At 42.9% G+C, this 24,329-nt stretch overlaps 1 protein-coding gene across 5 annotated transcripts in view; it reads left to right on the top strand.

Moving 5' to 3' along the window:
• Lnx1 (ligand of numb-protein X 1) overlaps window positions 1-24,329 on the top strand; it is a 101,848-nt gene that overhangs the window by 52,773 nt on the left and 24,746 nt on the right. For all 5 annotated transcript variants that reach the window (XM_023711078.1, XM_023711077.1, XM_023711076.1 and 2 more), the window contains 3 exons: window positions 20,359-20,540; window positions 21,018-21,170; window positions 23,883-24,085. In XM_023711078.1, the coding sequence (XP_023566846.1) occupies window positions 20,359-20,540; window positions 21,018-21,170; window positions 23,883-24,085 (538 nt within the window). The remainder of the gene's footprint in view (window positions 1-20,358; window positions 20,541-21,017; window positions 21,171-23,882; window positions 24,086-24,329) is intronic.

Genomic DNA, 24,329 nt, shown 5'->3' with positions numbered 1-24,329 from the left:
AGTGCTGGGATTACAGGTGTGTGCCACCATGCCCAGTCTCAGTTGCCTGCTCAGTGTGCCCTGGGGGGTGGGGCCAGCATGGCAGGCCCAGGGATTGAGCTCCTGTCCCCTGCATCTGCCTAAGCAGGCGTTTTAATCCACTGAGCCGTTTGGCAGGCCCTCTATTTGCTATTCTTTAAAAATTTCATCTTAACTTTGTAGGGTAGAATTTTTAAAACAGAATAAGAAAATACAGAGAATAATATAATGAACCCCATAGATATACCATCTACTTCTAGTAATTATCAATATTTTTAGCTTTTTTATCCTTGTCAACCCCTTCCTTTTCTAGTTATATATTATGTTTAAACAAACTCAGATACCCTGGAGAATTTTACCCCAAAATATTTTTTTCTTTTTTTTCCATAATTTTATTGTGTAGATTTTTTTTTTTTTTTTTTTTTTTGGCAGAACCGGGGATTGAACTCAGGCCCTTGCGCTTGCCAGGCAAGCACTTACTCTACTGAGCCGTTTCCCGGGCCCCCAAAATACTTTAACAAGAGGAATAGTTTTAACTATATATAGTGGTCTATCTTTGAGCATCCCATAATAGATTAAATTATTTCCTAAGTATAGGGATTTACTTAGATGTGTACTCAGATTTTTAAGCTCTCAGTATTCTGAGTACTTTTTTATGAAGAACTTCAAATTTCCATAGATTGAATTATTAGTAGAATTACTGTTTCAATGTAGGAAATTATTAAAAATGTGATTGATATGCCAAGTTGGCTTTTTTAAATGCACACTCTTATCAGCTTTTATAAAAAGTGCTTTACTAGGGCCAGGGGGATAGCTCAGTAGAATAAACACTTGCCTGGCAAGCGCAGGGTCCTGCGTTCAATCTCCGGTACTGAAAAAAAAAAAAAAAAAAAAAAGTGCTTGACTTAAAATACATACTTTGCACCAGCAGTTGATGTTATGATTGCAGATTTGATACACATGAAGTGACTATCTCAGTGTTGTTTCTTAGTTTTGATGTTGTACTTTTTAAACTACAAGTGATGTTTTGAATAGTTTGTTATATTTTGTCATGTCCATTTCTTCATTGTTTTTAGTTGTTCTGGTGACTTTCGTAGGTGATTTTAATATATTTTTATATGTTAAAAATAGTTTTTAATTTATATGTTGCAATTATCCTTCCCTTCTTGTTATGTCTTTTAATTTTACTTAGATTCTTTCTAGATATTTTAAAACATTATTTAAAGACAAACTGAAAACCTGCTCGGAAAGAAGAGAACATAAACATTTCAACCACATTGCTGTAATAGAGCTATCATTATTTGCTGGATTTGCATGTGAAGGAAAGAGTTTTACATAATTGGAATCAGAATAGAATATCTTTTTTTTTTTTAATGTATTTGGTACAGGCTCTACAGGGTCTCACTACATAGATAGGACTTACAGTGACCCTCCTGTTTTCAGCCTCCCAAGTGCTGGGATTACAGGCATGCACTGCCACACCCAGTCTCAATCAATGTGTCAGCGCACCCTGGGGGCAGACCTGGTACTGCATGTCTGGGACTGAACTCCAGCCACTGCACTCTGCCTAAGCAGGCACTTTAGTCTGCTGAGCTATCTGGCCAGCCCTAGAATGACTTTTTATGGAAAGATATGAGTAACCTCTGCTTAAGTAAACTTACTAAGTTACTGGTTTGTTTGAAGCACAGAAAGTTCTCTGTATTCAAGTCTGTAATGGTTTGGACTTGGTAGTCCCTGGAGCACTCTGAGTGCTTGAACGAGGACTTGATCCTGGAGGTGCTGCTCTCCTCATAGGTGAATCAGCTGCCGGGCTGTGTGAGGGAGAGGGGCAGGTCACAGGGGTATAACCTGGAAAATGCGTGTCCCTGCCAATCTCCTTCCTTTGCTTTCTATGTTTCCTGGCCACGTTGATGTGAGCACCTCCCTCCCAGACACACCCTTCTACCATGCAGCTTCTGCTTTGGCACCTGCCAACTATGGACCAAAGCTAACCAAACTGTGAGCCAAAATATTGAAGCCTAACTGAAGTTGCAAGTGCTGGGTCTTATGTCTTATTGATGACTACAGGAAGGCCCGAAAAGTATATACTACATTTTCTCCTAGGCCACTGATGGCAAATCTTCTAGAGATTTTAATGATGACAAACAGCAATCTGTAGTACACGTGCCAAAGGTTCACTGCTACTGCTTTAGACTTCACAGCATTCTTTCCACAGGCTTCGTGTTAACCTTGTTCTCACTATCCATCTGTAAGTCAGGCAAGCTGTTGGGAGACTGTGTTTACCCTAGATATTGTGCGCCCATTTCCCTTGGCTCTGATCACCATGTTCTTGGGAATCAGGTTCAGCTGTCTCTGAGCCACAGCTACCAGGCAGTCACACACAGCCCCCTGTGTCCTAAATCCTCTCTAGCAAGCCTTTGTCATGCTAAGGTGACAGCTTGTACAGCCACTTTCCCCTGAGTCTCTCACATCTTGGGAGCTCACAAGGTACATAAAGCTCTTAAATATCATGCTGGCATCACTCGCAGACCTCCCTGCACTTGTTCCTGTCAACAGAGACAAAAGCTTCAGGTCTTAGTGGGTAGACTGTCCCTCTCAGGACATAGCACTACTGCTATTTATTCGCCCCTTGACTTTTGTTCTCATTTCCTGGGCATTGTTGTCTCTATGTAGATATAGAAATAAGTGGGTGTGGGGGCCGGGGAGATGGCTCAGTAGGGTAAGTGCTTGACTGGCAAACACAAGGATCTGAGTTCAATCCCCGGTTCCGCAAAAAAAAAAAAAAAATTAAAAAAGTGGGTGTGATTAAAATAAGTGGTGTGATTATGGTAACTTGGTAGTCTTAAAAATCAGCACCTCCATTTCCCTGTTTCTCATCTGGAATAACCTCCCTGGGCCCCCACAACAGGGAGCAGTGGGCACAGAAGAAGCCACAGTCTCCCCATCCAGTTGGATTCTGTTGTTTCATGAGACAAGGTAGCTATGGGATTTCTCAACCCAGCTCTGGCACCTCTCTCTCCTAAATCACTGCCTAGGTTTCCGTCAGATGCCAGTATGCCAATAAAAACAGTCTATCTCACGAACTGACAATCCAGGAAGTCACCAACTGACAATCTGGGTCTTGGGGCTCCATCAACATGGCTTTCTTACTGTCCCATCATTCTGCTCTTCTCATGCTAGCTTCTTTTTCAGGCAGCCTCTTCCCACTAGTGAGAGGAACAGTCAGCCTGCATAGCCTCAGGTTCCCAATGCAGAGATGCAACTAAATACATCAAAAATATTTGGTAAAATTGTATTTGTACTGAACATGTACACATTTTCCTTGTCTTTTTTTATAAACAATATCAGGCAATTATTTATATAGCATTTACCTTTAGGCATTATAAGTAGTCTAGACATGAGTATGTGAGAAGATATGTGTAAGTTATGTGTAAATATTATACCATCTTACATAAGGGACTTAAGCATTCCTGAATTTTGGATTTGGGGAGGCCTTAAACCAATCCCCCAGGATACTAAGAATGATTGTACATGGTTCCAATGCTGATTGATCTAATTTGGGTCATGTGTCCATCCTGGAATTCTTCTCTTTTTTTGGATGTCCTGACTGGCTAGGTTTGGCCACATTCTTTGCCCACCTACCTACCTGCCCCTGCCTCCAAGAGAAGCGTTCTTGCCAGGATAGTTAAAAATCAGTACATGCAGGCCAGCTTTGACCAGTTATTCGCTCTCACTAGGCACTGTCAGGCTGTCTTGTTATATTACCCTGAAATATTTATTAAGTTTTTCTCTTTTCTAAAAGTTCCTTCCAATGTGCTATATAGGTGCTTTTCAACTTGTGATGGGGTTTCAGCCTGGTAAACCCATTGTGATTGGCAATGTCTTAAATTGACCATGTCTTTACTAGACCAGCCTAGCTTAGCAGTACAGTATGGTAGTGTCCTTTGTTTTCCACTGTGACTGTGCAGTTGATTGTGAGCTGTGGCTTTCTGCTGTTGCTGTGGTCCTGCATCACAAGAAAGACCAAATTTCAAACTCTAAAGCATTATTTCTATGGAATGTGTATTGCTTTTGCAGCCCAAATCTAAAAATCTAAGTAAAACTGTTGTAAATCAAGAATAGTCTGCCGTGTTGTCCTTTAGGAAAACACAGCTTCCACACAAACAGCCTGCAGTTTCTTTAAAATGGAATGCCAATTGCCAAGTGATTATTTTGATTAAACAATAATTAGATAGACACTGGCAATTTCCAGGGTCCAATCTGCAAATTACTCCTTTTATTAAATGACAGCATACAGGCTGGCCCTGCTCAGGTGGTTATTTCCTAAAACTGGGACTTAGTTCACAAAGAACTTCATTGTCTTACTCCAGAGCCCAACTCTCCTGTGCCCCAGCACCACCACCACAGCGCTTCCCAGCCTCAGAGTGAGGAACAGGGATGCTGTTTCAGCCATAGCTCAGTAGCAGTGCTTACCATGTTTTTGACCCAAGAAGAACCTTCTATGACTGAGTCTACTGTTTAACAGCTTGGAACCTGTGCAAATAGTAGCTGTGAGCTGCTCTACCTGCCAACCTGCCTGCCAGTTCTCTCCACTTATTGGATGAGAGTCAGTGAACTTTGTTGAATGAGAGACAGAAATATTTCTGGGGTCTGCCAAGGTTAAGGCAGACCTGGGCCCAGTTGTGATACACATGTCTTTAATCCCAGCTTCTAGGGAGACTAAGGCAGGCAGACCAAAAGGTTGAATACCATATGAGTTAATTAATAAGATCTTTCCTGAGGAAAACAAGCAAACAAAAAAAGAAAAAATAGAGCTGGAATTGTTGAGAGGAGGCAAGTCAAATCTGTGTGGCTAGCTAGATAAGCTGGGCTAGGCTGACACATCGAATGGAAAAGAAGGAAGGAGCTGGGAAAAGGCTTTGATGTGAATCCTCCTTGCTTTACCAGTCCTTTCATTTTGGGCAAATGGTAGAACTTTCAATGATCTTTTAAAATCTATGAGGGAGATCAGAGCCCATACTAAGTAGTTTTAGGAGTTCTAGGTAAGTAAAAAAGAAGAGTGAGAGTGTGAAAGAAAGTATATGAAAGTCCCTAAAGCTCAAAGGACTAACAAAGGTAGGCGATGACTGTTTGCCCAGTGTGTGACTTTTCTGGAAGCTTCCAAATCAAGCACAAATCCCTTTGCGTACACATGGGAGACCCCCTCCATGTGACCCTTTCTTTAACTCATATGTAAATTAGAAGATGGTATCCTTAGACAGGCCAGAGCTTTTTTTTGTAGAGAAAAGTTTCCTCCTCCTCTTCCGCCTCCTCCCCCGCCGCCTCCTCCTCCTCCTCTTCCTCCTCCTCCTCCTCTTCCTCCTCCTCCTCTTCCTCTTCCTCTTTGTCCTCCTCCTCTTTGTCCTCCTCATCATCCTCCTCCTTCACAAATGCATGACATGTGTTTTGGGAAGGAGAGTTGTAGGTGAATGTCCCCTTACCATCTCCATTGGGCTCTTTTGTTCAGGTTGGAAATGACTCAGTTAGGTTTATTTTGCCTGGATCTTTCTTCTACAGTAGTCTTCAGAAACGCAGTTGAGTTTCTAGGAATTGAATAAGTCCTAGGGGTGACATCTACTGGTAGAAAGAGTATGAGCTGGAAGTCATACCTGTTTTTCATTTCTTGGTCTACCATTTACTAGTTATATTACAATTGAGTCTTCAAGGAAAATTCTTCTGTTGTATGACCTTGGCTGAGTAATTTAGCTTTTCTGAATCTATTTTCTTAACTGTAATGTGGAAAACAGCACCACTTTGGTCATCAGATTTAGTGGTATTAAATGTGATAGATACCATGTATGGAAAAATAATACAAGGCTCAACAAATGTTTGTGCCCCTAAGGGCTACTTCTGCCACCTCCAAGTCTGGCTCTTCCATTATTTCTAGGACAGAGTTATGGTTTGTGTCTAGTTGTCCCCTCAAAGCCTCATCCAGTCATGCTGTAGACTTCTAGAGTTTGCATTAATTCATGATTCATTGGGATTATGGGTGTGAGTACTTCTGGAATTCTTGGTGTAAGTATGACACCCTGCCTGGGGCAGATAGCCTGAATGCAATTTAGGGGAGACAGACTTGCTCTCTACAGCCATTATGGCTGCTACTTCTCCCTTTGGCTCTCTGCTCTTTGCTGCTACCATGAAAAGTTGCGCTGTGCCATGTGTCACTCTGCCTTGGAGCCAGCTGAGTATGGACTGAAACCTCCAGGAACTGTGAGCTAAATGAACCTTTCTTTGCTTTATTTTGAGTGTTGGTATTTGTCCCAGCAACTAGAGAAAAGTAACTGAGACAGACAGGAACCCTTCACTTTCCATCATAAACTCTTCAAATTTATTACAGTTTCAAAAAGGCAATGATAATTATTGCTATCAAGGCCCAATGAAAGCCTTTTGATTATAAGTTTAGAAAAATAATTTAAACCATGTGATTATCCTTATCAAAATGTCTTCTCAAAATGCATTCATACTGTTAACATTGGGAAAGCACTCAGGGAGTCAAAAGGTCCTGTTTCAAAATGTCAGTTTTATGTAATCCAATTGATGGTCCATTTAAGAATAGGCTCACTGGCCAGATTATAATTAAATGAATGGAAAAGAAAGTTGTCTTTTGAGTATCAATTCATATAAAATGTAATTAACCAAATTCTCTCCTATAATTAACCAAATCTGCCATGGGGCAGCAAGGGGTGGAATAGAGGACACAGAGTGGCACCATCCTTGAATGTTTCAGAACAATTAATAAAGAGGGCATCTAATTCTTTTAGGGGTCAAAAATTCCCTATATACAGTGATTTCTGTAATATATCTGGATCTGTCTTCATTTGGAGATCAAAAAACTATAGGGCCAAGTTCACCCTGGTCTCTGCCTAGTGGAGTAGTATTGCTTTTATATGATACGTGTATGTGTACATTTGAAAACTCTTACTATTTGAGATAATCATTTTCAAAATTCAAAATATAACATGCAGTGGCTATAACAATCCTTTACTTGTTCTTTGTCAGAATTAAACCCATGTCTAGGTTGGTGTCTCTTTGAAGATTTCTGAAGGATCCCATTCTTTAATCTAGCTGGAGGTCTATGCAGTTACTCATCTAGATTTATATTGCAATAACTCATAGCAAGTTAAATGCCTAACATTGCAGTAAAAATTTGCAGTAGCTAGAAGAGTTCGTACTATAGGCTGTTAGCACCACCTTCCGTCATGGGCAAGTGCCAGTCTTTGCTGATTGTGCTAATGCCCTACACATTCACATCCCCATCTCCTCTTTCCATTTTGGCAAATGGGCAAAAGCTTGACTTCAACAACTTGGAAGTCCATGGCATCCTAATAAATCTGGGGACTCTGTTTTCTCCTTCCTGGAAGAACTGGACGCTTAAAATGTTTGACCCCATCAATTTCAGCGCAATTGTTTGGTGACAGATGTTTAGTGATGAATACGTTGAGTGATAAATTGGGAGGGATGGCAGATGGCCCGTTTGGGTTTCGTTTATGGATTCTCATTTCTTTTTTCTGCTTCTCTTTTTTGCCTTCTTCCTTAGGGACTGTTGAATTCCTAAAGAAGTAATAGGAAAAAGTATAAAATGGATTGAAACTTAAAAGGCCGCTTCAGAGCCCACAAGTAATGTAAAATAGGGTGTGGGGCCATATTCATGATTCAACTGGGATAATAAGAGTCAAAACAGAACCCTGGTGGGTCTGTGGTGGAGAGAGCTGTACCATGTATGCAAGCCCTCTGTGCTGTTTACCAAAGTCATCCACTGAGAATATGTGGTGGGCAATGGTGCTTCAGGGTATTTAGAACACCTCAAGGATTTTATTTATAAACCTAGTGTGCATAACTCTCTGGGGGGGGGGGAGAAAGAGAGGGGAAAAGAGGTAAGTGCCAAAATAAATGAAAAAGTAGATATTTTAAAAAGTTGTTTCAGTTCTTCCATGAAGTTATTAAACCAGCAGTAGGGTACCTAATTTTTACTTAGGTAATTGGAATTAAGAACCTATTGACTGAAATATTCCTGCATCCTGGTTCAACATGTATTAATGAAGAGCAATGAAGTGTTGAATATCATTGCCTGTATGGATCTCAGGCTTATGTTTGAGGCCAAAAGGATTTAGAATTTATTTAAAGGTCTTGACCATTAAAGCCAATGGAAAAAAACTTAATTGGCTTATTTTTCCATCCACATTGCCAAAAAATTTTTTTTCAATGAAATGAATGATTCCAAGAATCCTGACAATACTAGCTGGTCAGTAGGTCAGTGGTACATTTTAAGCACACATATATATCAGTTAGTCAGCTGAAATAGATGGAAAGGTTTGGAGAAGTGGTTTTCAGCTATGTCTGCACATTAGAATCACCTCGAGAGCTATACAAACCCAGCAATATATGTCAGACCCACCTTAGAGATTCTGCCATAATTGGTCTGAGGCTAAAGTTTCAAAACCTTTCTGAGTGATTCTGTTTCTCGGCCAAGGTAAGAACCACTTGTAGATTGTTAAGCTATAGATAGATAGATAGAGAGAGAGAGAGTTATGCAATCCTTTAAAATGTGCATTTTACTTAGTCCTGTTACTGGAAAACATAAAATGTGAATATGTATGCATGTGCATAACAAATAAGATTGCAAGGCTATTAACAGATTAACAAGGGTTTTTAGAGGCATCAAATTATGGGTTACTTTTATTTTTCTACATTTAAAAACAGCCTTCCTTCAACATCAGTTACTTTTGAATATTAGAAAAATGGGGCTTGTTCTATTTGGCTGTATTAAAACTAAGGATATATTTTATGAATATCTGACATGTCCACAGTCCTTTACGCATGAGATAGAAAAGACATGCAAGGCAATCTGTGAGAAGGCAGGAGGCTGCAGTATGCTCTGCCTGTGCTTCACTCATGTGGATTCAGTGTGGTGCTCTGCACATGGCAAATTCAAGTTTGAATTCTTGAAATATTCCTGGAGTTTTTCCCTTGGATATATCTGATTTGTAGGTAGTTGAGGCAACAGAAGTGGTACCTGAAGACAGGGAGGCCTGACTGTGGCTCACACTGACCTGTTTGCCTGCCTACCTTTTCTCTGCACTTGATTGCTAACGGTTATAGGGACAGAGTTGTAAGGACAGTTAGCTTGGGTCTTACATTTGGTAACTTAGGAGTCACTTAGATATTTATGGAACAAATGAGTGATGAATGAGCTCAGAAAGGAGAGAGATTACAATAGTCCCCCTTTTTCTTTGGTTTTGATTTCCAAGGTTTTAGTTGTCCACAGTCAACAAGTCAGGCACAGTGGCACACACCTATAATCCTAGCCCTTTGGGATGCTGAGGCAGGAGGATCACCCTGAGCTTGAGGCCAGCCTGCACTACACAGTGAGATCCTATCTCAAAAGCAGAACAAAACAAAACAGAATTTAAAAACCCACAATCAACAAAAAGAAAGTTAATAAGTAGTACATTAAGATATCTTAGAGAGCCCCCAGATCCCTGAACTATGGTTACAGTATACTGTCATAATTATTTTATTTGGTTAGTTATTGTTAGTATCTCATTGTGCCTGATTTAGAAGTTTGGCTGCATCACTGATATGTATGTATAGGAGAAAACATAGCATACATAAAGTTGGACGCTCCCTATAGTTTCGTTTCCTCTAGGCATCTTGCAATGTATCCTCAGATGATTGATGGGAGGTTGGGAGTACTGCTAACTTGGAAGCCGTAGTGGAGAAAACGTGGTAGGACAGGCTGTTGATAAAGTGAGTACGATTGGAGTGGTAGTCACTGAAGAGATGAAGCTGGGCAAAGACCTCTGGCAAAACAGGTGTGACGTACAGAGGGACAATTTGCTAATGCACCTGGTTGCAGCAAGCTTTCTCCAGCATGATGACTGGGGCAAAGGAAAGGAACTGAGCAAAGTAGTTGTCAAAGGCTGAGTCTGGCAACAGAGAGATGGAGAGGGCCAACCAGATAGCTCAGTGGACTAAAGTGCCTGCTTCGGCAGAGTGCAGGAGCTGGTGTTCAATCCCTGGCCTGCACGTGGGGCACGCCAAGATGGCAATTGAGACTGGGCATGGTGGCGCATGCCTGTAATCCCAGCGCTTGGGAGGCTGAAAACAGGAGAAGCACTATGAGTCCAATCTACATAGTGAGAACCTGTACACCCTGTACATCCTGTAGACCCTGTCCTAAATTCATAAAAAGAGACAGAGAGAGAGAGAGAGAGATGGAGTGAGATGGAAAAATAAGTTTTCCTTCATCTAGTAAGCCAGTATTTCCTGGAAACTAGAGAAGCATGCTCCTCCATTTGTAACACAGTTTTCAGGAAATGAAATGTGATTTGCAGGTGGAATAAGGCAGTTTCCTTTTAATATACTGACAGAAAAGAGGAAGCTTATTTAGCACACATAAAACTAGCTGAGAAATAAGATTTTTGTTTGCTGCATGCACAAGCTTTAACACAAAGATGCAAATACCTTTGCAGAACTCTTTTGCAGACACAGGGTGAGGAAGAACACAGTATCAGCATTCTAGTCTTATGCAGAGCATGCAAGAGCGTCTGGGACACTCAGGACAAGAAGGGCTGGGACAGGCTCTAGCATTTTTTAGTTATCCTAGGAGTGCAGTGGAATGCATTTGGAGGAATGGAGGAATGTTTTTAAATGTCATCTGGGAATGATTTCTACTCCAGTGCCATGCCACCTTCCCCCACATCTCCATCTCCACTTTGAGCTAATTAAACCATTGCTCAGCTCCTGAGATTACATAGACTACAGAAACACAAGGATTCAACAACAACAACAAAAAAAAGCACCGTGCATACTCTGGGTACATAGAGTAGTTTTTATAGCTGGTTGGAAAATTTCAGTGGGTAGGTAGTTCTGATGTCTTAGTATTGTCCCATCTTGAAATCCACCCCTTCCTCTTACCTTAAGAACTGTGTCTAGACAATCCTGAAATAGAAGACATAGTCGATCCATAATCTCTTTGCCCCAACTAAAAAGCTAGACTTGGTCATTTCCAAATGTTTTCAAAGTAAACAGAACAATTTTGAATTCAGTCAATAGTTGTGGGCACCAAAAGTTTGAAGCTGACATTCTTCCATGGTCAGCCTTCTCCCATCCCCCACAGGCACACCCGAGTCAATGTGCAGTTGGTGAAAAACTCAAATCATCTGTAGCATGGGATTATCTGCTCCCCTCCCCCAAAAGGGTCCAGGAAAAGGACTCAGTGACCCCAAGGATGCTGGCGAGTCACCGAATGGATAAACTCTTCTGACATCTCCTGAAGAATTGACCTGTCATGTGGACTGTGCCCAGTCCTCCACCATCCCTCATTAACTACTGTCAACCTCACATCTGGTTTGGCTTTGGAATTCTTCAGCATCACCCCAGGGAGCAGGGCTGGTATTTATCAGGCCCTCCTGGCTATCAGCTCAGCTCTTTCTAAACAGTGGTACTGATTCTTCTTGTTGCTGGGAAGTGCTAGACTTGCCTAAGTTTAGGCCCAAAGGGCTGTCACAAAGGGCTATATATAAGCAGCAGTTTAGAAGCAGCATTTTGGAAAGCCATTGAGAGCAACATATGCATACATACTAAGGGACACCTGTGACCACAAAAGCACCCTCACAGCCATCCCTGGTACTGCATGCTGTGCTGGCCCCAGAGAAACCTGGTGTGGTGGCGCATACCTGTAATCTCAGCACTGGGAAGGCTGAGACAGGAGGATTACTATAAGTCCAAACTGTGTAGCAAGACCCTGTACTAAATAAATAAAAGGTTGAAAAATAAATAAAAATAAATCTAAGAACAAAATGTGTAGCAAAGAGGAAGAAGATGCACTACCGTGGGCATAGGCCTCCTATTCCCAGTTTTCATTTCAGACTCTGTCTCTGGCACTTATAAGGTGACTAGCTCCTTTGGTTTTCCTGGGACCAACCAGTTTTAAAACTGAAAATGCTGCATCTGAAGAACCTGGTCAGTCCTGGGCAAACTGAGAATGCTGGTCACCCGAGGTGCTAACTGTGACCCTGAGCTGGTTAACCTTTGTACTGTGAAGCTTGCAAATCTGCAGGGTGGGAATAACAATCATACCTGCCTTATTAGGTGGTTGTAAGGATTACATGGCTAAAGGGTGACACGCTCAGAACTGCCAGACCCACAGCTTGACAGGCATGGAGTACATAATGAGCAGGAAAACAAGAGCTCTGCTGACTTTCAGCTCTTTAGGGTTGTGTCGTGTGAGGTAAAGTACTTGACCACTCAAAGCTGGGTGTTGCAAATCTGTAAAATGGGGAGAAGGGAGGCCTGCCCATTAGCTCAGTTGTTTAAGTGCCTATTTAAACAAAGCATTCTCGCTCACAATGCTGTGGTTTGAACCCAGATACTCACACCAAAAAAAGAAATGCCCTAAAGGCATCTTCAGGCCTCCAAAAAATAAAATAAAATAAAATGGGGATAAGATATCCCAGCTGGGGCAGGGTTTCATTGGCTGAGCCCCAGTAGCATGCCTGCTGATAAGAATAAGCCCCAAGTGACAGCTTAGGCTGTTATTAATTATACCATGATAGTGTAATCATTAATTAATTACATTAATTATTAACTACAATGTTGTGAGCATTGTAATTAATGGGAGAACACAGTACGCTAGCGATGTGGTAGGGATGTAACTGCTCTGGCCTGTTGTCTGCCACAAATGCTGTGTCTAGAAATATGTGAATGCAGGACTAAAGGGCTCCCTCTAGAGGCAGAATAAATACACCGCACAGAGGTGCCCGCCCGCCCACCCAGAAGATCAGTTTAAACTTCTGCCTCAGGGCTGCAGGGGCCACGCCTATTCCCAGAGATAATTAGGCTATTTTCAGAGTGGAAGGCTGGCAGTGATGGGGCAAGCCCGAGGGCATGTGGGAATCCAGCAAGCAGAAGCACGCTCTGTTGACAGATGGCCCTGATGACAGGGCAGAAGCAAAGGCATAGGTGGCAGGATGCTCTCAGTTCACAGTCTTCCGCTGCAGGCCCAAAGATTCCAGCTTGGTTAGAACAGGCCACATTGCAGCTTGCCCTGCCGTGTCTGCACGTGGCCATTCAGTGGCTGGCAGCAAACAAGATCATTGGTAAAGATGATAATGTTATATACTGTGCTGTGAATTTCTCCTGCTCCTCCCTGCCTCCCATGTGGTACTCCTGGGTACCAGGGTGCACACGCAGTGCCTTGACTCCTAGGACCCACACTTCAATTACGATTCTGCCTGCGTGGGTTCAAAGTCCGGACACTCTGCTTGTAGCAACTGTATGGCCCTGGGAAGGTGACTTTATTTCTATGTGCCTTCATGTCTCTTTGGCAAAGTGGCTGCTTATTGGGCCCTCCCACCCTCACGGGCATGGTGTGAGGATTGAACGGATTAATGGGCACAAAATATGTCAGATGAAAAAAATATATGTCAGATGGTGATCAATGTTTCCTATAATTATGTTGTCATATGTGAGTTGGGATTTGAAGGATTAAAGATGAAATCACAGCCATGTATGGTGGCACATGCCTATAATCCCAGGACTTGGGAAGTTGAGGCAAGAGGATCAGTGCAAGGTCGACCATCATGAGTTACAAAGTATGCCCAAGGCCAGCCTGAACTGCCTAGTGAGACTCTGTCTCAGAAAGACTATAATAAAATAAAATAACATTAAAAAGTAAAAATGAAAGCACAGATTCTTACAGATACTAATTCCATAAATTGATTAAAAAACAGAGCCAAAAAAAAAAAAAAAAAACAGAGCCAAGAACCTTAGGTGGAAGAATTCCCTTTCCTCCCAAATTGGTCCTGCTCAAAGACTAGCTAACTGCTTCCCATGCCTGCATGGCACTGGGCCATTTATCACATCAGAACACATCAGCATCTTGGGTAAACCAAGGCAGGTATGTTTGCTTAGGTTACATTGGATCAACTGTTACCTAAATAAACTCTACCCCCAGGGCATTCCCCCCCTCACACCAAGCCTAAAGACTGAGGTTCCTGCTCTCCCAAACTTGGCCTGCATTTTCAAGTGGCTTTCCAACTCATTTTGAATTTTCCCTTTTGGTGTTCATTAACAAAGAAAACCAGTGTTTGGAAAAACTGGTGGCATTTTCCCTAGAAGCTCAGAGGCATACAAAAGGGGCTGGTGAGGGGAAGGTATGTGTGCAAGAAGTCTATTGGTTCTCCTGGATGGGTTCATTCAGGCTCCAGTTCATATCCAGGGTCTAAACTGATGACTAGAGGCTGGGCTTTGCCCAGCTGCTGACCTCTTTTACTTATTAACTGATACTTACTTCACCCATGGCTACACACAAGTGCTGATGACTTTTTCGTGTATCACTTCCAGTAACTATGCAAGTGGCCATGGGGTCCATCATAGCAACTGTGGGCTGCAACCTTGAAGGGGAGAAAAAGTAATCTGAACAAGGAAGAATACTTCACCTGATGGTCTTCACCCAAAGAGATACTGCTTAAGATGACGCAGAGGTGGCGAATGAAGTGTAGAAGACAATGAATTCATAAAGCTCCAGAGCGGGGTCCTACTTGCAGAACCGAGAGTAGAGTCAGATGAACAGCAATTGTGTTATTGTTACATAGCCATTTCCAAGGGAAAAATTAAGGGACTGGGACTTAATTAGCAGGCATGGGTCCTACTCAGGGGCAGCTCAGGGAGCCTACGTAAGAGTGTTTTGAAGAATGATATGCTTAATTTTATCTCAAACACAGTAACAATTTCTAATGCTTTGCATTAGGTTATAAAATATTAATTGCTGTGTATTCAAAATGTATAGCCTGCCTGCTTTCAAAAAAGGGTTCTGGGCAGCCAGAAATTATTGAAATATATCTGGGCCAACGCCATGAAGAGTATACAAGGAAAGCATCTAAATGGAACAAGAACAAAAAGAATTGCTTCCAGACTTTCTTGGGCTGCTGCAACACAGCCTACTGATGCCCCAACTATCGATGTCTTCTGCCCATGGCTGAGAGTTTAGTGGTGAGCCAGGCAAATAGGAATTTTCTTCTCCTGGAAGCTGTATTCCTTTGGTAGGGGGCAGGCTTTTAAAAGGGAAACAAACATGTAAAAGAATTTCTCACAACGATAAAGGGTAGTACATGAAAATGGATGGCTGCCGGTAAAGGTAGCACCCCACCTTTGATTTATGGCCAGGAATTCTCCATGAGGAGAAGACCTTGAGCCCTTTCCTCTTGAAGAAGGTTTATCCTTCCTGCTGTCTCTCATCCTGTCCCGTCTTGACATCAGGCTTCCCAAGCATGGTTGCTGAACCCCACAACTGAGTTTGGTGGTCAGGCATCCCATATCATGTTCATGGAGCTACCCAACATTTCTCCCCTTTCTGATGTCATTTTAGCTCTGCTCTTTCTCCATCAGTGTCACAAGGACAAAGACTACCAAGAACACATGATTCCTGGCATCTGTCATGTACTTGCATTTTTAGGGCCTGTGAACATGGTCTTTACTTCTAATCTGTTAAATTAGTGTCACTTGTTTTCCTGGACTCTGCTTGAGTTCACCCTGACTACCCCAAAGTGAGTGGCCTCATCCTCTGAGCTCTCTTCCTCACCCTCTGGTGAGGAGGCAGGCATGACAGGTTTTGTTTTCAGGCAGGGTCCTCATCAAGTGGGTGTGGACTTTTTCTTGTCTCCACATGCCTAACAGTGTACCTTGTAGCGTAATAATTGTGCTGGCTGCTATGCTACCATAGTCCAAGCTCTGCTAGGCACTTCACATGAACCTTTAAAGCCTTTTATGCAGATTTTACATATGGAAAATGAGTTTTGAAGACCAGGGGAAGCAAGGGGCTGGGATTAAAGGGAGGAAGCACAGAACCTACAGCCTAGGTTCAGATCCCAGGTCCTCTCTGTAAACCTGAACAGGCTTCTGTCCCTTTTGTGTCATGAGGTGTTGTAATTTATGTGGTAGGACAATGATTGGGAAGCTTAATGGAGGCCACACTCATAGAACACAGTGTATGGAACACAATAGGAGATGGAGGGATACTCCCTTCCACTTGGGCACCTCATTCTGGGTTACTAGACTGTGTAGGTGAGGCTGTGGCCAATAATATGAATCAGGAAAGGCCTAGAATGTGAGTGTGAGGAGGTGGTACTCCATCCTGTAAACAATGGGAAACACTTCCCTGGAAGTTTCTGAGTAAAAAAATTAAAATTTTGTGTTGGTGAGGTTTGAGTGCATAACAGAGGCAGGGAGTTGGGCCAGGGTCTGTTGCTAAGCCGGGGAGCTGTGGTGTGAGGATGACTGTCCAGGGATGGGGCCCTGGAGAAGGGGTGAGGGTGGGGGTGGGGACTCAAGCACAAACAAGGTACACAAGCAGAAGTGAGTATCCATCCATCTTCTGTACTATGCACCATGTGCCGTGTGTGTGGCCTCAGTTAACCTACCCAAGCATCATCCTGCGGGGCACAGAGGCCTTGTCTGAGCCACAGCACTGAGATGCTGAAGCTCCATGTGGCATATGTACCAGTTATCTTCTCAAGCACACATAGAGTCTGCTGCAATCACATGTGACTGGCTCCTCTCCTATTAGCGCATCTTGCAGCCTGGGCCCTGGGCCCCACCAGGAACGCACTTCAGAGTCACTCATCCTGTGTACCTGAGCAGCAAAAGCCTCAGATCCAGCTGCTGGCAGGGTTGCTTGCTTCTGTCCAGGCTCTTCTAATCTTGGTTCCCTTTGCCTGAGAGAATGTGTATCTATTAGGGTCAAACCTCTCTCTTTCCCATTTAAAAGAAGGGGGCATCTCAACTCTGTGTACACACACACACACCCCAGTGGGGAAAAGGAAGGCTGGGACAGAGCATGAGAGTAGTACTGCTTCTTGGAGGACTGAAAAAACAGAAATAGGCCAGTTACCCACACTGGAAGTTTTTCCTCCTACCAGAGATTGGAATGTGCCGTGCCTGGAGACAGCTGTGTCCAGCAGATGTATTTTATTTGAATCACAGTGTTTTAAGAAATTTTGAATTTGTTGTCATTTAAAAATCCAGAGATTTCACATTTAAAATTGGATTTTTGGCATCCAATTTGCTTCCTCCAGCAACTCTGTCCTGGCCTTCTTTAGAGAGCAGTAAGCCAGCCTCTCTAGTGACCATGGGGTCCAGAATCCCCACAGCCCAACCCAGCAGTACCTCCATCTTTTTGGAGGTCTTGCAAACTGTGTGTGAGTTTGCAAGGCCAGGTTTAAAGTAAAATTGGACTGGGAAATCAACGATCACCAAATGAGGAGCCAGCTCGGGGTTCCTCTAATATGGAAGTGGATTGAGGAGGGAGAAGGAAAGAAGCTGGAGATCAAAGGGAGGTCATCTAGGCAGTGTGTGAGGGCTGAGGCTCACTGGCCTATGACACAGTAAGCAGGTTTAGCAGCCGGCTCCTGCTGCCTGGTGGCCTGAGCTCTGTGAGGGATGCCCAAGGAGAACTCTGATAATGTCTAGTGCCCGCCCTGCATCTAACCTCCAGTCCCATTAGTGGTGAACACACAGACTCAGGAATTTTGCAGCAAAGAGATTCGCTGTCTCTTCTTATTCCTCCCCCAGGGGGAAAAAAAAAAAATAGACGGAGATTCCAGTACACCTAGTGTCTGCACTGTGACTTACAGATGGGCTTGTCTCTGCTTGCTTTGATAAAGGAGTTCAGGACTCCTGCTTTATTATTACCATGAACACTGTGTATTGAATAGACAGCACATGCAGGGTTTGTGGGATAGGTGAAAAATGGTTTTCTGTGGTCCTTGTGTTCATCCTTCAAATTCATGGCCATCACCACCTGAGAGTACTTAGTTCTGAGAATAACTAAGAGGGAGTATAAATCCTGCTTTCTTTGAACACAGCCCAGGGTTCAGCACATGTTTCTGTCCTGGCCAGCGCTAATCAGCTGTTCTCTTCTCCTTCCCTCTTTTGTGTCTGTAAATCAAGAGGCCCCAGTATTAGTCACTGCAAGAGATAATTAGTATAAGCCGCAACCTTCATACATCACTCTGTGCCTTGGATTCAGGCTGGGCTAAGAAGCTGGATAAGTTGTTCTAGCAGAACTTTCTTTTCAAGCAAAGCTCGGGAATCCAAAGGTTTCAGTATAGATTCTCTACCTTTCCCAGCTGTTAGTGATACACAGTGAGAGGGAAACCTAACCACCCATTTTGTGGAGTTTGCTTTTCCTGGACTCAAAAAGATGTCTTTAGAACCCAATGAATTTGAATCAGTAAATTTCTTAATGGTATAGTTTATAAATACTCTACCCTCCTCAGTGACAAGACGACAGAATAAGATGTCACCTTTTTCTTACTGCATCCCCTATTGCCCCTCACTCTCTTACCTCTGGTATTAAAAGAGCCCTGCCTGTGGCTCTGTTTCACATTAATTGAAACATTACTGCTCTGGCAGGGCTTATCATTAAGGGCCTTGCTGCCCCCCCCCATACACACACACAAGAATGAAGACTTTCCAAACCAGCTAAATAGCCTAGAAACTTCCTTCCCATTCATTGCTGACCAAATACTATGGGCCAGCCTGGAAGAATTCCCCTTGGGCATCTATGACTTTGGAGCTACTCAAATGCATCCTGGATACTATTTTTTTCCACCATGCAGTTTTTGTTCTGATTTTTGAATTTCCCCTATCATCTTTCCTATTTGGAAGCAGAACAAATAGAAGCCAAAGTAATCAATCAGTATGGTAAAACCTCACCTATTAGAACCAGAAATTTGATCTCTTCCTGTGAGGGCAGCACTAGCAGCGTAAACTTGGGCTTGACTGGCCTTTTTTCTGGCTTAGGAGTTGAGGGTATAAGATTATAGAACCCTAGAGCTTTTATACTAATGTTTGGACCACATCTCATCACATTGGAGAGCCACTAATTATATAAGAAGCATCATGCTGTATGTTCCAATGAGAAAAAGAACTTTAAAGATGTTCCACCAGTTAAGTGATGCTAAAACTTTTAAGGATGTCTCCACATGACTGGATTGATCAAAGCAGACTCTGGTGGCTTTGAAATCCATTCAGGCAACTTTGGTAACTTCTGCCCTGGGTTGCATTGCTTGATGTAAAAAAGGCAGTCCTTTTCAGTGATCTTAGCAACAAAATGTATGTAACACTGTTTCTTATCTCTGCAGGGGTATGTTTTTAAGCTAATAAAGCATTTGCTTATTCCTTTTCTAAAAATAAGGATATAAGGACCTTCTTTCGGGGATGTTTGTTTCCCCCATCTCAACCACACACACACACACACACACACACACACACACACACACACTTTCTTTCTGAGACTTTGTCCATTGTCACTTTCATTTCAATTCTGGGTCATAATAGAATCTTTTCCAAGACATTTAAATTACACTCAATGGTTGGTACCAGCAGTGCACCCAACACAATGGAAGAAACACATTGACACCTATGACTGTGTTGGCCATGCTCAAGCGTGGCATCAGTATCATGTCTGTTGCTGTTGGCAACAAAGGCTGTCCAGCCTGCTCAGCCATGCTTGCCTCCTGATTGGCTCAACCCTTAATCTCCTGAGCCTTAGCAATGATCTTTCCCAGCCTCTCCCTTTGCAGAAGTGATGGCCTTTATGGTAAAGTTCACTTTTTGATAAAGTGGATGATGAATGCATATACACAAATATGTTGTTAAAAACTGTAAAAGTTTTACAGTTCAACATAATCCCAATGCTGGAAGACAACATTTTTTCCCAGTGCACAGCAACTCCTGGTCCTGGCTTCATTGAGGAACAAGGGCTGGCCTTTCAGACCAGTCCAAGGCACAGATGGAAGCCACCAAGCCAGCATGTAGGGAACAGCAATGCTGAGTAAACTCCTGTGGCTTTGTGGCAACAGTGGTTTTGTTCCACGGACAGTTAAATATGGAATCTTGGAAGACTTTTGTGTTTTTGTTCAATTCTGAGGGAGCAAAATCCAAAAGAAAGGAGGGTGTGACTTAAGAGCTTTCATGGTCAAAATAAGCACTAGCAAGAAGGAATTACTGGGTCCAAACTGTTAAAGGATCACCTGCCTCCAAACCTAGCCATGTAGATACTGTAACTCATAAATTCTATTCCATCAGCCAACATAAAGAGTTCATTAGGAGAATGCAACAAGCATGCTTAAAAATCTGTGTACTTTAGTCATAAGTTCACCTGATTTGGGCAAGTGTGTACTGAGTGCCTGCATGGGAGATGCAAGAGGTCTTGAGGCAGGCTTGTTTGTTTGACAAGCCCCCACTGAGCACTTGCAGTGAAAACTAGTCTTTCTAATGTCCTGGGTTTTGTTCCAGCTGTAAAGGTGCCTCTCACTACGGCCTGACGAAGGACAGGAAGAGGCGCTCCCAAGATGGCTGCTCTGATGGCTGCGCAAGTCTCACGGCCACCCCACTATCCCCAGAGGCTTCAGAAGCTGCAGAGAGTTGTCAGGCAGAAAACAGCCCCTCAGACACTGGCCGGAGCAGACGAAGCAGAGGTGAGTCAAATGGGTGGGTGTCTGGGAGTGGGTTCTTGGCCTTCCTTAGGATTGCACTCTGAGGAATATTCACTATGGAAAGTTCTAGAAATGTTTTTGTAAAGGGAAGTGTTTCTGGTAGTTTTGGCAGCTACTCAATGTCCAGTTCTCCGAAGTGAAATGAAACCACAAGTACCTCAGATCATTAAAATGGTGTAATCTGATTTGGTGAAAGGAGCTAAAGTGAGCCCTCATAATTTATGGCTCCTGCCTGCTCAAGGAAAGCACTGTTTCATCCAGTTTAGCCCAGGAGGGAAAACAGGAGATTGTTAAAAACAAGCTGAATGTATTTCATTGTAAAAAAAATATAGGTAAGCAAATTCTATAATCCTTCCATCTAGATATAATCACTGTTTTATTGTATATATCTTATCTAATGTATGCATAAAAGGTGACTTAACTTGTAAGTACTATTTCTCTTATCTCTGTTTTCCTCAGTATGGCCTTTTCATCGCTCCTCAATTAGAAGCAGATCTTTTAAAAAAATTAGTAGAGCCTTGAGTGTTCTTCGAAGGACAAAGAGTGGAAGTATAATTGGAAACCGTGCTGACCAGAGCAGAGGAAACCATGAAAACGCCACTGTCTCTGAAGGTAAGTGCACTGCCCGTCAAGGATGGGCATGAGCTGGGCTTCCAGAGTGACATCAGGGTAGAGGACAGGCAAACCAGCATCCACCTTCTGTGACCTCTCTCTTCTCAAGGGCATAAAATGTTTTCACCTTGTTGGCTTACTTCACTTGTAGGTAAATGAGGGAAAAAACTATTGTTCTCTATTTACACAAATGACAGGAAAATTTTTAAAACCATTACCCTCAGGGACTAGATTAATGCACATAAGTAATAATAGAGGGAAAAGCTTTTAAAATGGTATTTGCACATAGTAAATGATATGACAGTACTTGTTCTTATTACAACTACTCCTCAATATAATCCTAAGAAGTAGTTACTATTTATTCCTATCTACATATGAGGAAACTAAGGCAGGGGGAGATTCTTAGCTTTTTCCAAATTATCTTGCAGTGTTTTGAATTCATAATATGGCTCTAGAATCTATGCAGAGCAAGCTGTTATATCTTAGATCCTATGTGTTTTCCCCAATATAAATGGAGCTGGTAAAGGACTGACTGCCTTACTCTTTTATTTTCGTTTTATGCTAGAATTTTAGAATAGTAATAAATATAGCTTTAAAAATTAAGCACTTTCTCTGTTCTAGGTCATTTTAAGTCCTTTAGATGTTGTAATAATGCAGGGGGACAAGGACTATCACTGCTGGTTTTACACATGAGGGCACTTGGGACCCAGAGTGATTAGGTAACTAACCCAAAGTTACCCAGATAAAAATTAGAAAACTAGGGGCCGGGGAGATGGCTCAATAGAATAAGAGCTTCCCTGGCAAGCGCAAAGGTCTGAGTTCAATCCCCGGTTCCACCAAAAAAAAAAAAAAAAAAAGACCTTGTCTCAAAATTAGAAAACTAGGATTTTAATTCAGATCCACCAACTTCAGAGACCATTGTCTTCACTGCCAGGCAGTACTGCCCTCCAAGACTGAGAGTTAGGAAGTAGAGCTCCAACCATTGGCTTTGTTATGCCTCAGAAAATTCGTGAACGATTATAGAAGCCTTCTTGTTACTTATTCATGATCACTTCACACCCTGTACATGCACACACACACACACATGCACGCACACACATATATCCCATGCTTTACTCTGAATTTACTCCAGTCCCTAACTACTGTATTTTTCTCAGCCAGTCATTGCAGTTGTTTAATCTGCATGGAATGTAAGAATGCATATTTACAAATTTCCAGCTTCCTCTGGCCACTAAATTAGCTTGTTAATCATGTTCTTCACTGTTTTAGAAGCAACTTAGTTTTTTTTCCCCTATATTGTTCCTGGGGCATTGAGGTCATTAGAAAAAAATGGGCTAAGGTCATAGGTTTCAAAAGTGGCCACAAAGAGTGGATTATGTAGAACCAAGGCCCACAGTGTTACCTCTTGCCAGATGACAACATTCAAGGAGACTTAGGGCAAAAGCGGCTGCTGTCAGCAGCTCCTGGAGACAAACATCTCAGCCCTCTGCATCCTCACTTGAGCCTCAGGCTATTCAGAGGCACCACTTTTCCCACCAAACTAGTTGTGGCTTGGTCCCAGTACTTGTTAAGGTCCCCTCTGAACACCTCTATTCAAACTCAAATGAAAAAACAGTGCTAGTTTGGCTCCTGGCTTACAGAGCCATAAGGACATCCCTGAGGACACTACCCAGACATGAATGCGGCTGCAGGAAACCGGAAGAGGCAGCCAGTGTCCTGTCTTCAGCCTCTGACCTAGCTTAGAGTCCAAATGCCTCGCAGCCTCCCACTAGTTAGCGCACCTCCCTCTGTGCTCTATGGAGGAGTGCTGTTCAGGCTGACTCATGTCAAGGGACACAGAGGTCAGAGTAGCTACTTGCTCTGCCCTATCACAATGGATGAGAAGTGGGAGGGAATGCTGAAAGGTTTTGTGTTTATAAAGACATTCTCGGGTCAAAACACTAAAGTTTGAAAACACCAACCTACAGGATCTTTGATCTCTGTTTAAATCTAAAGTCAGTGGCCCAGACAGATGAGGGACAAATCTCCAGAAGCCACCTCCAAAGCTCTGGTCTCTTCTTGAGTATGGCTTAGGCATTTGACTTCTCTTTACTACTAGAGAGGACTAAGGACCTCTCACGTATGAAAAGCAGGGCTTCAAGTAAAACATCACCGCAGTGATCTACAAGAGCAGAAGACCAGGATTGTTCTGGTTTTGGCCCTTGACAAATGAGTGATAAAGGTGCAGTTCATTCCAGAAAGACTTTCATTCATATCTCTTCACTAAGTAAGCTTCATCTGAAGGCTTCTGCATGCAGAAAGTCTGTGCAGAGCACGATGGAGCAGCCAGAACAAAGGTCCTGCAGATCTGAAAGTCCAAGAAAGGAGCACAAATAATAATAATAATAATAATAATAATAATAATAATAATAGGTCTAATGCCCTGAGAAGCAGAAGGTTCCTTAGAGAGAATGGTGTGTTTAGAGAGAACAAGGGAAAAGGATCAGGGGAGAGTTTAATTGGAAGAGATCATTTCATGGAGGCCCAGAAGGAAAAACTGGGTTTGGGCCCAAGATAAAAAACATTCCAGCAGACAAATGTACCCTGGCACCAAGGCAGGAAAAGTGGAAAACACGCACAAGGAACAAGAAATGGCTTAGTTTGGCAAGAAGAGTGACTGGAAATGCCCATTGGGTGGGTGTCTTAAATAAACACTGTCTTTGTCCATTTGAGTCTTTCCAAAGTTTTATCACCTGATTCCACGAGGGGAGGTTACCAGCATCAAGATCAACCGAGCGGATCCCGACGAAAGCCTCTCCATTAGGCTCGTGGGAGGCAGTGAAACCCCACTTGTCCACATCATTATCCAGCACATTTATAGTGATGGAGTGATTGCCAGAGATGGCCGGCTGCTGGCAGGAGACATCATCCTCAAGGTACAGCCTGTGCTGAAAGGCTGTGATAGGGTGCTCAGTACTAAAATCTGTTAGGGGTGAGTGGATGGATGGATGGATGGATGGATGGATGGATGGATGGATGGGTGTGGAAGGGGTGGATGGATGGATGGATGGATGGATGGATATGGGTGGGTGGGTGGATGGATGGATGGGTGGATGGATGGATGGATGGATGGGTGTGGAAGGGGTGGATGAATGGATGGATGGATGGATGGATGGATGG

Source organism: Octodon degus, unplaced genomic scaffold (genome assembly GCF_000260255.1).
Source record: "Octodon degus isolate 3935 unplaced genomic scaffold, OctDeg1.0 scaffold00019, whole genome shotgun sequence".
Lineage (NCBI taxonomy): Eukaryota > Metazoa > Chordata > Mammalia > Rodentia > Octodontidae > Octodon > Octodon degus.
This window is presented reverse-complemented; position numbering and strand designations above follow the sequence as displayed.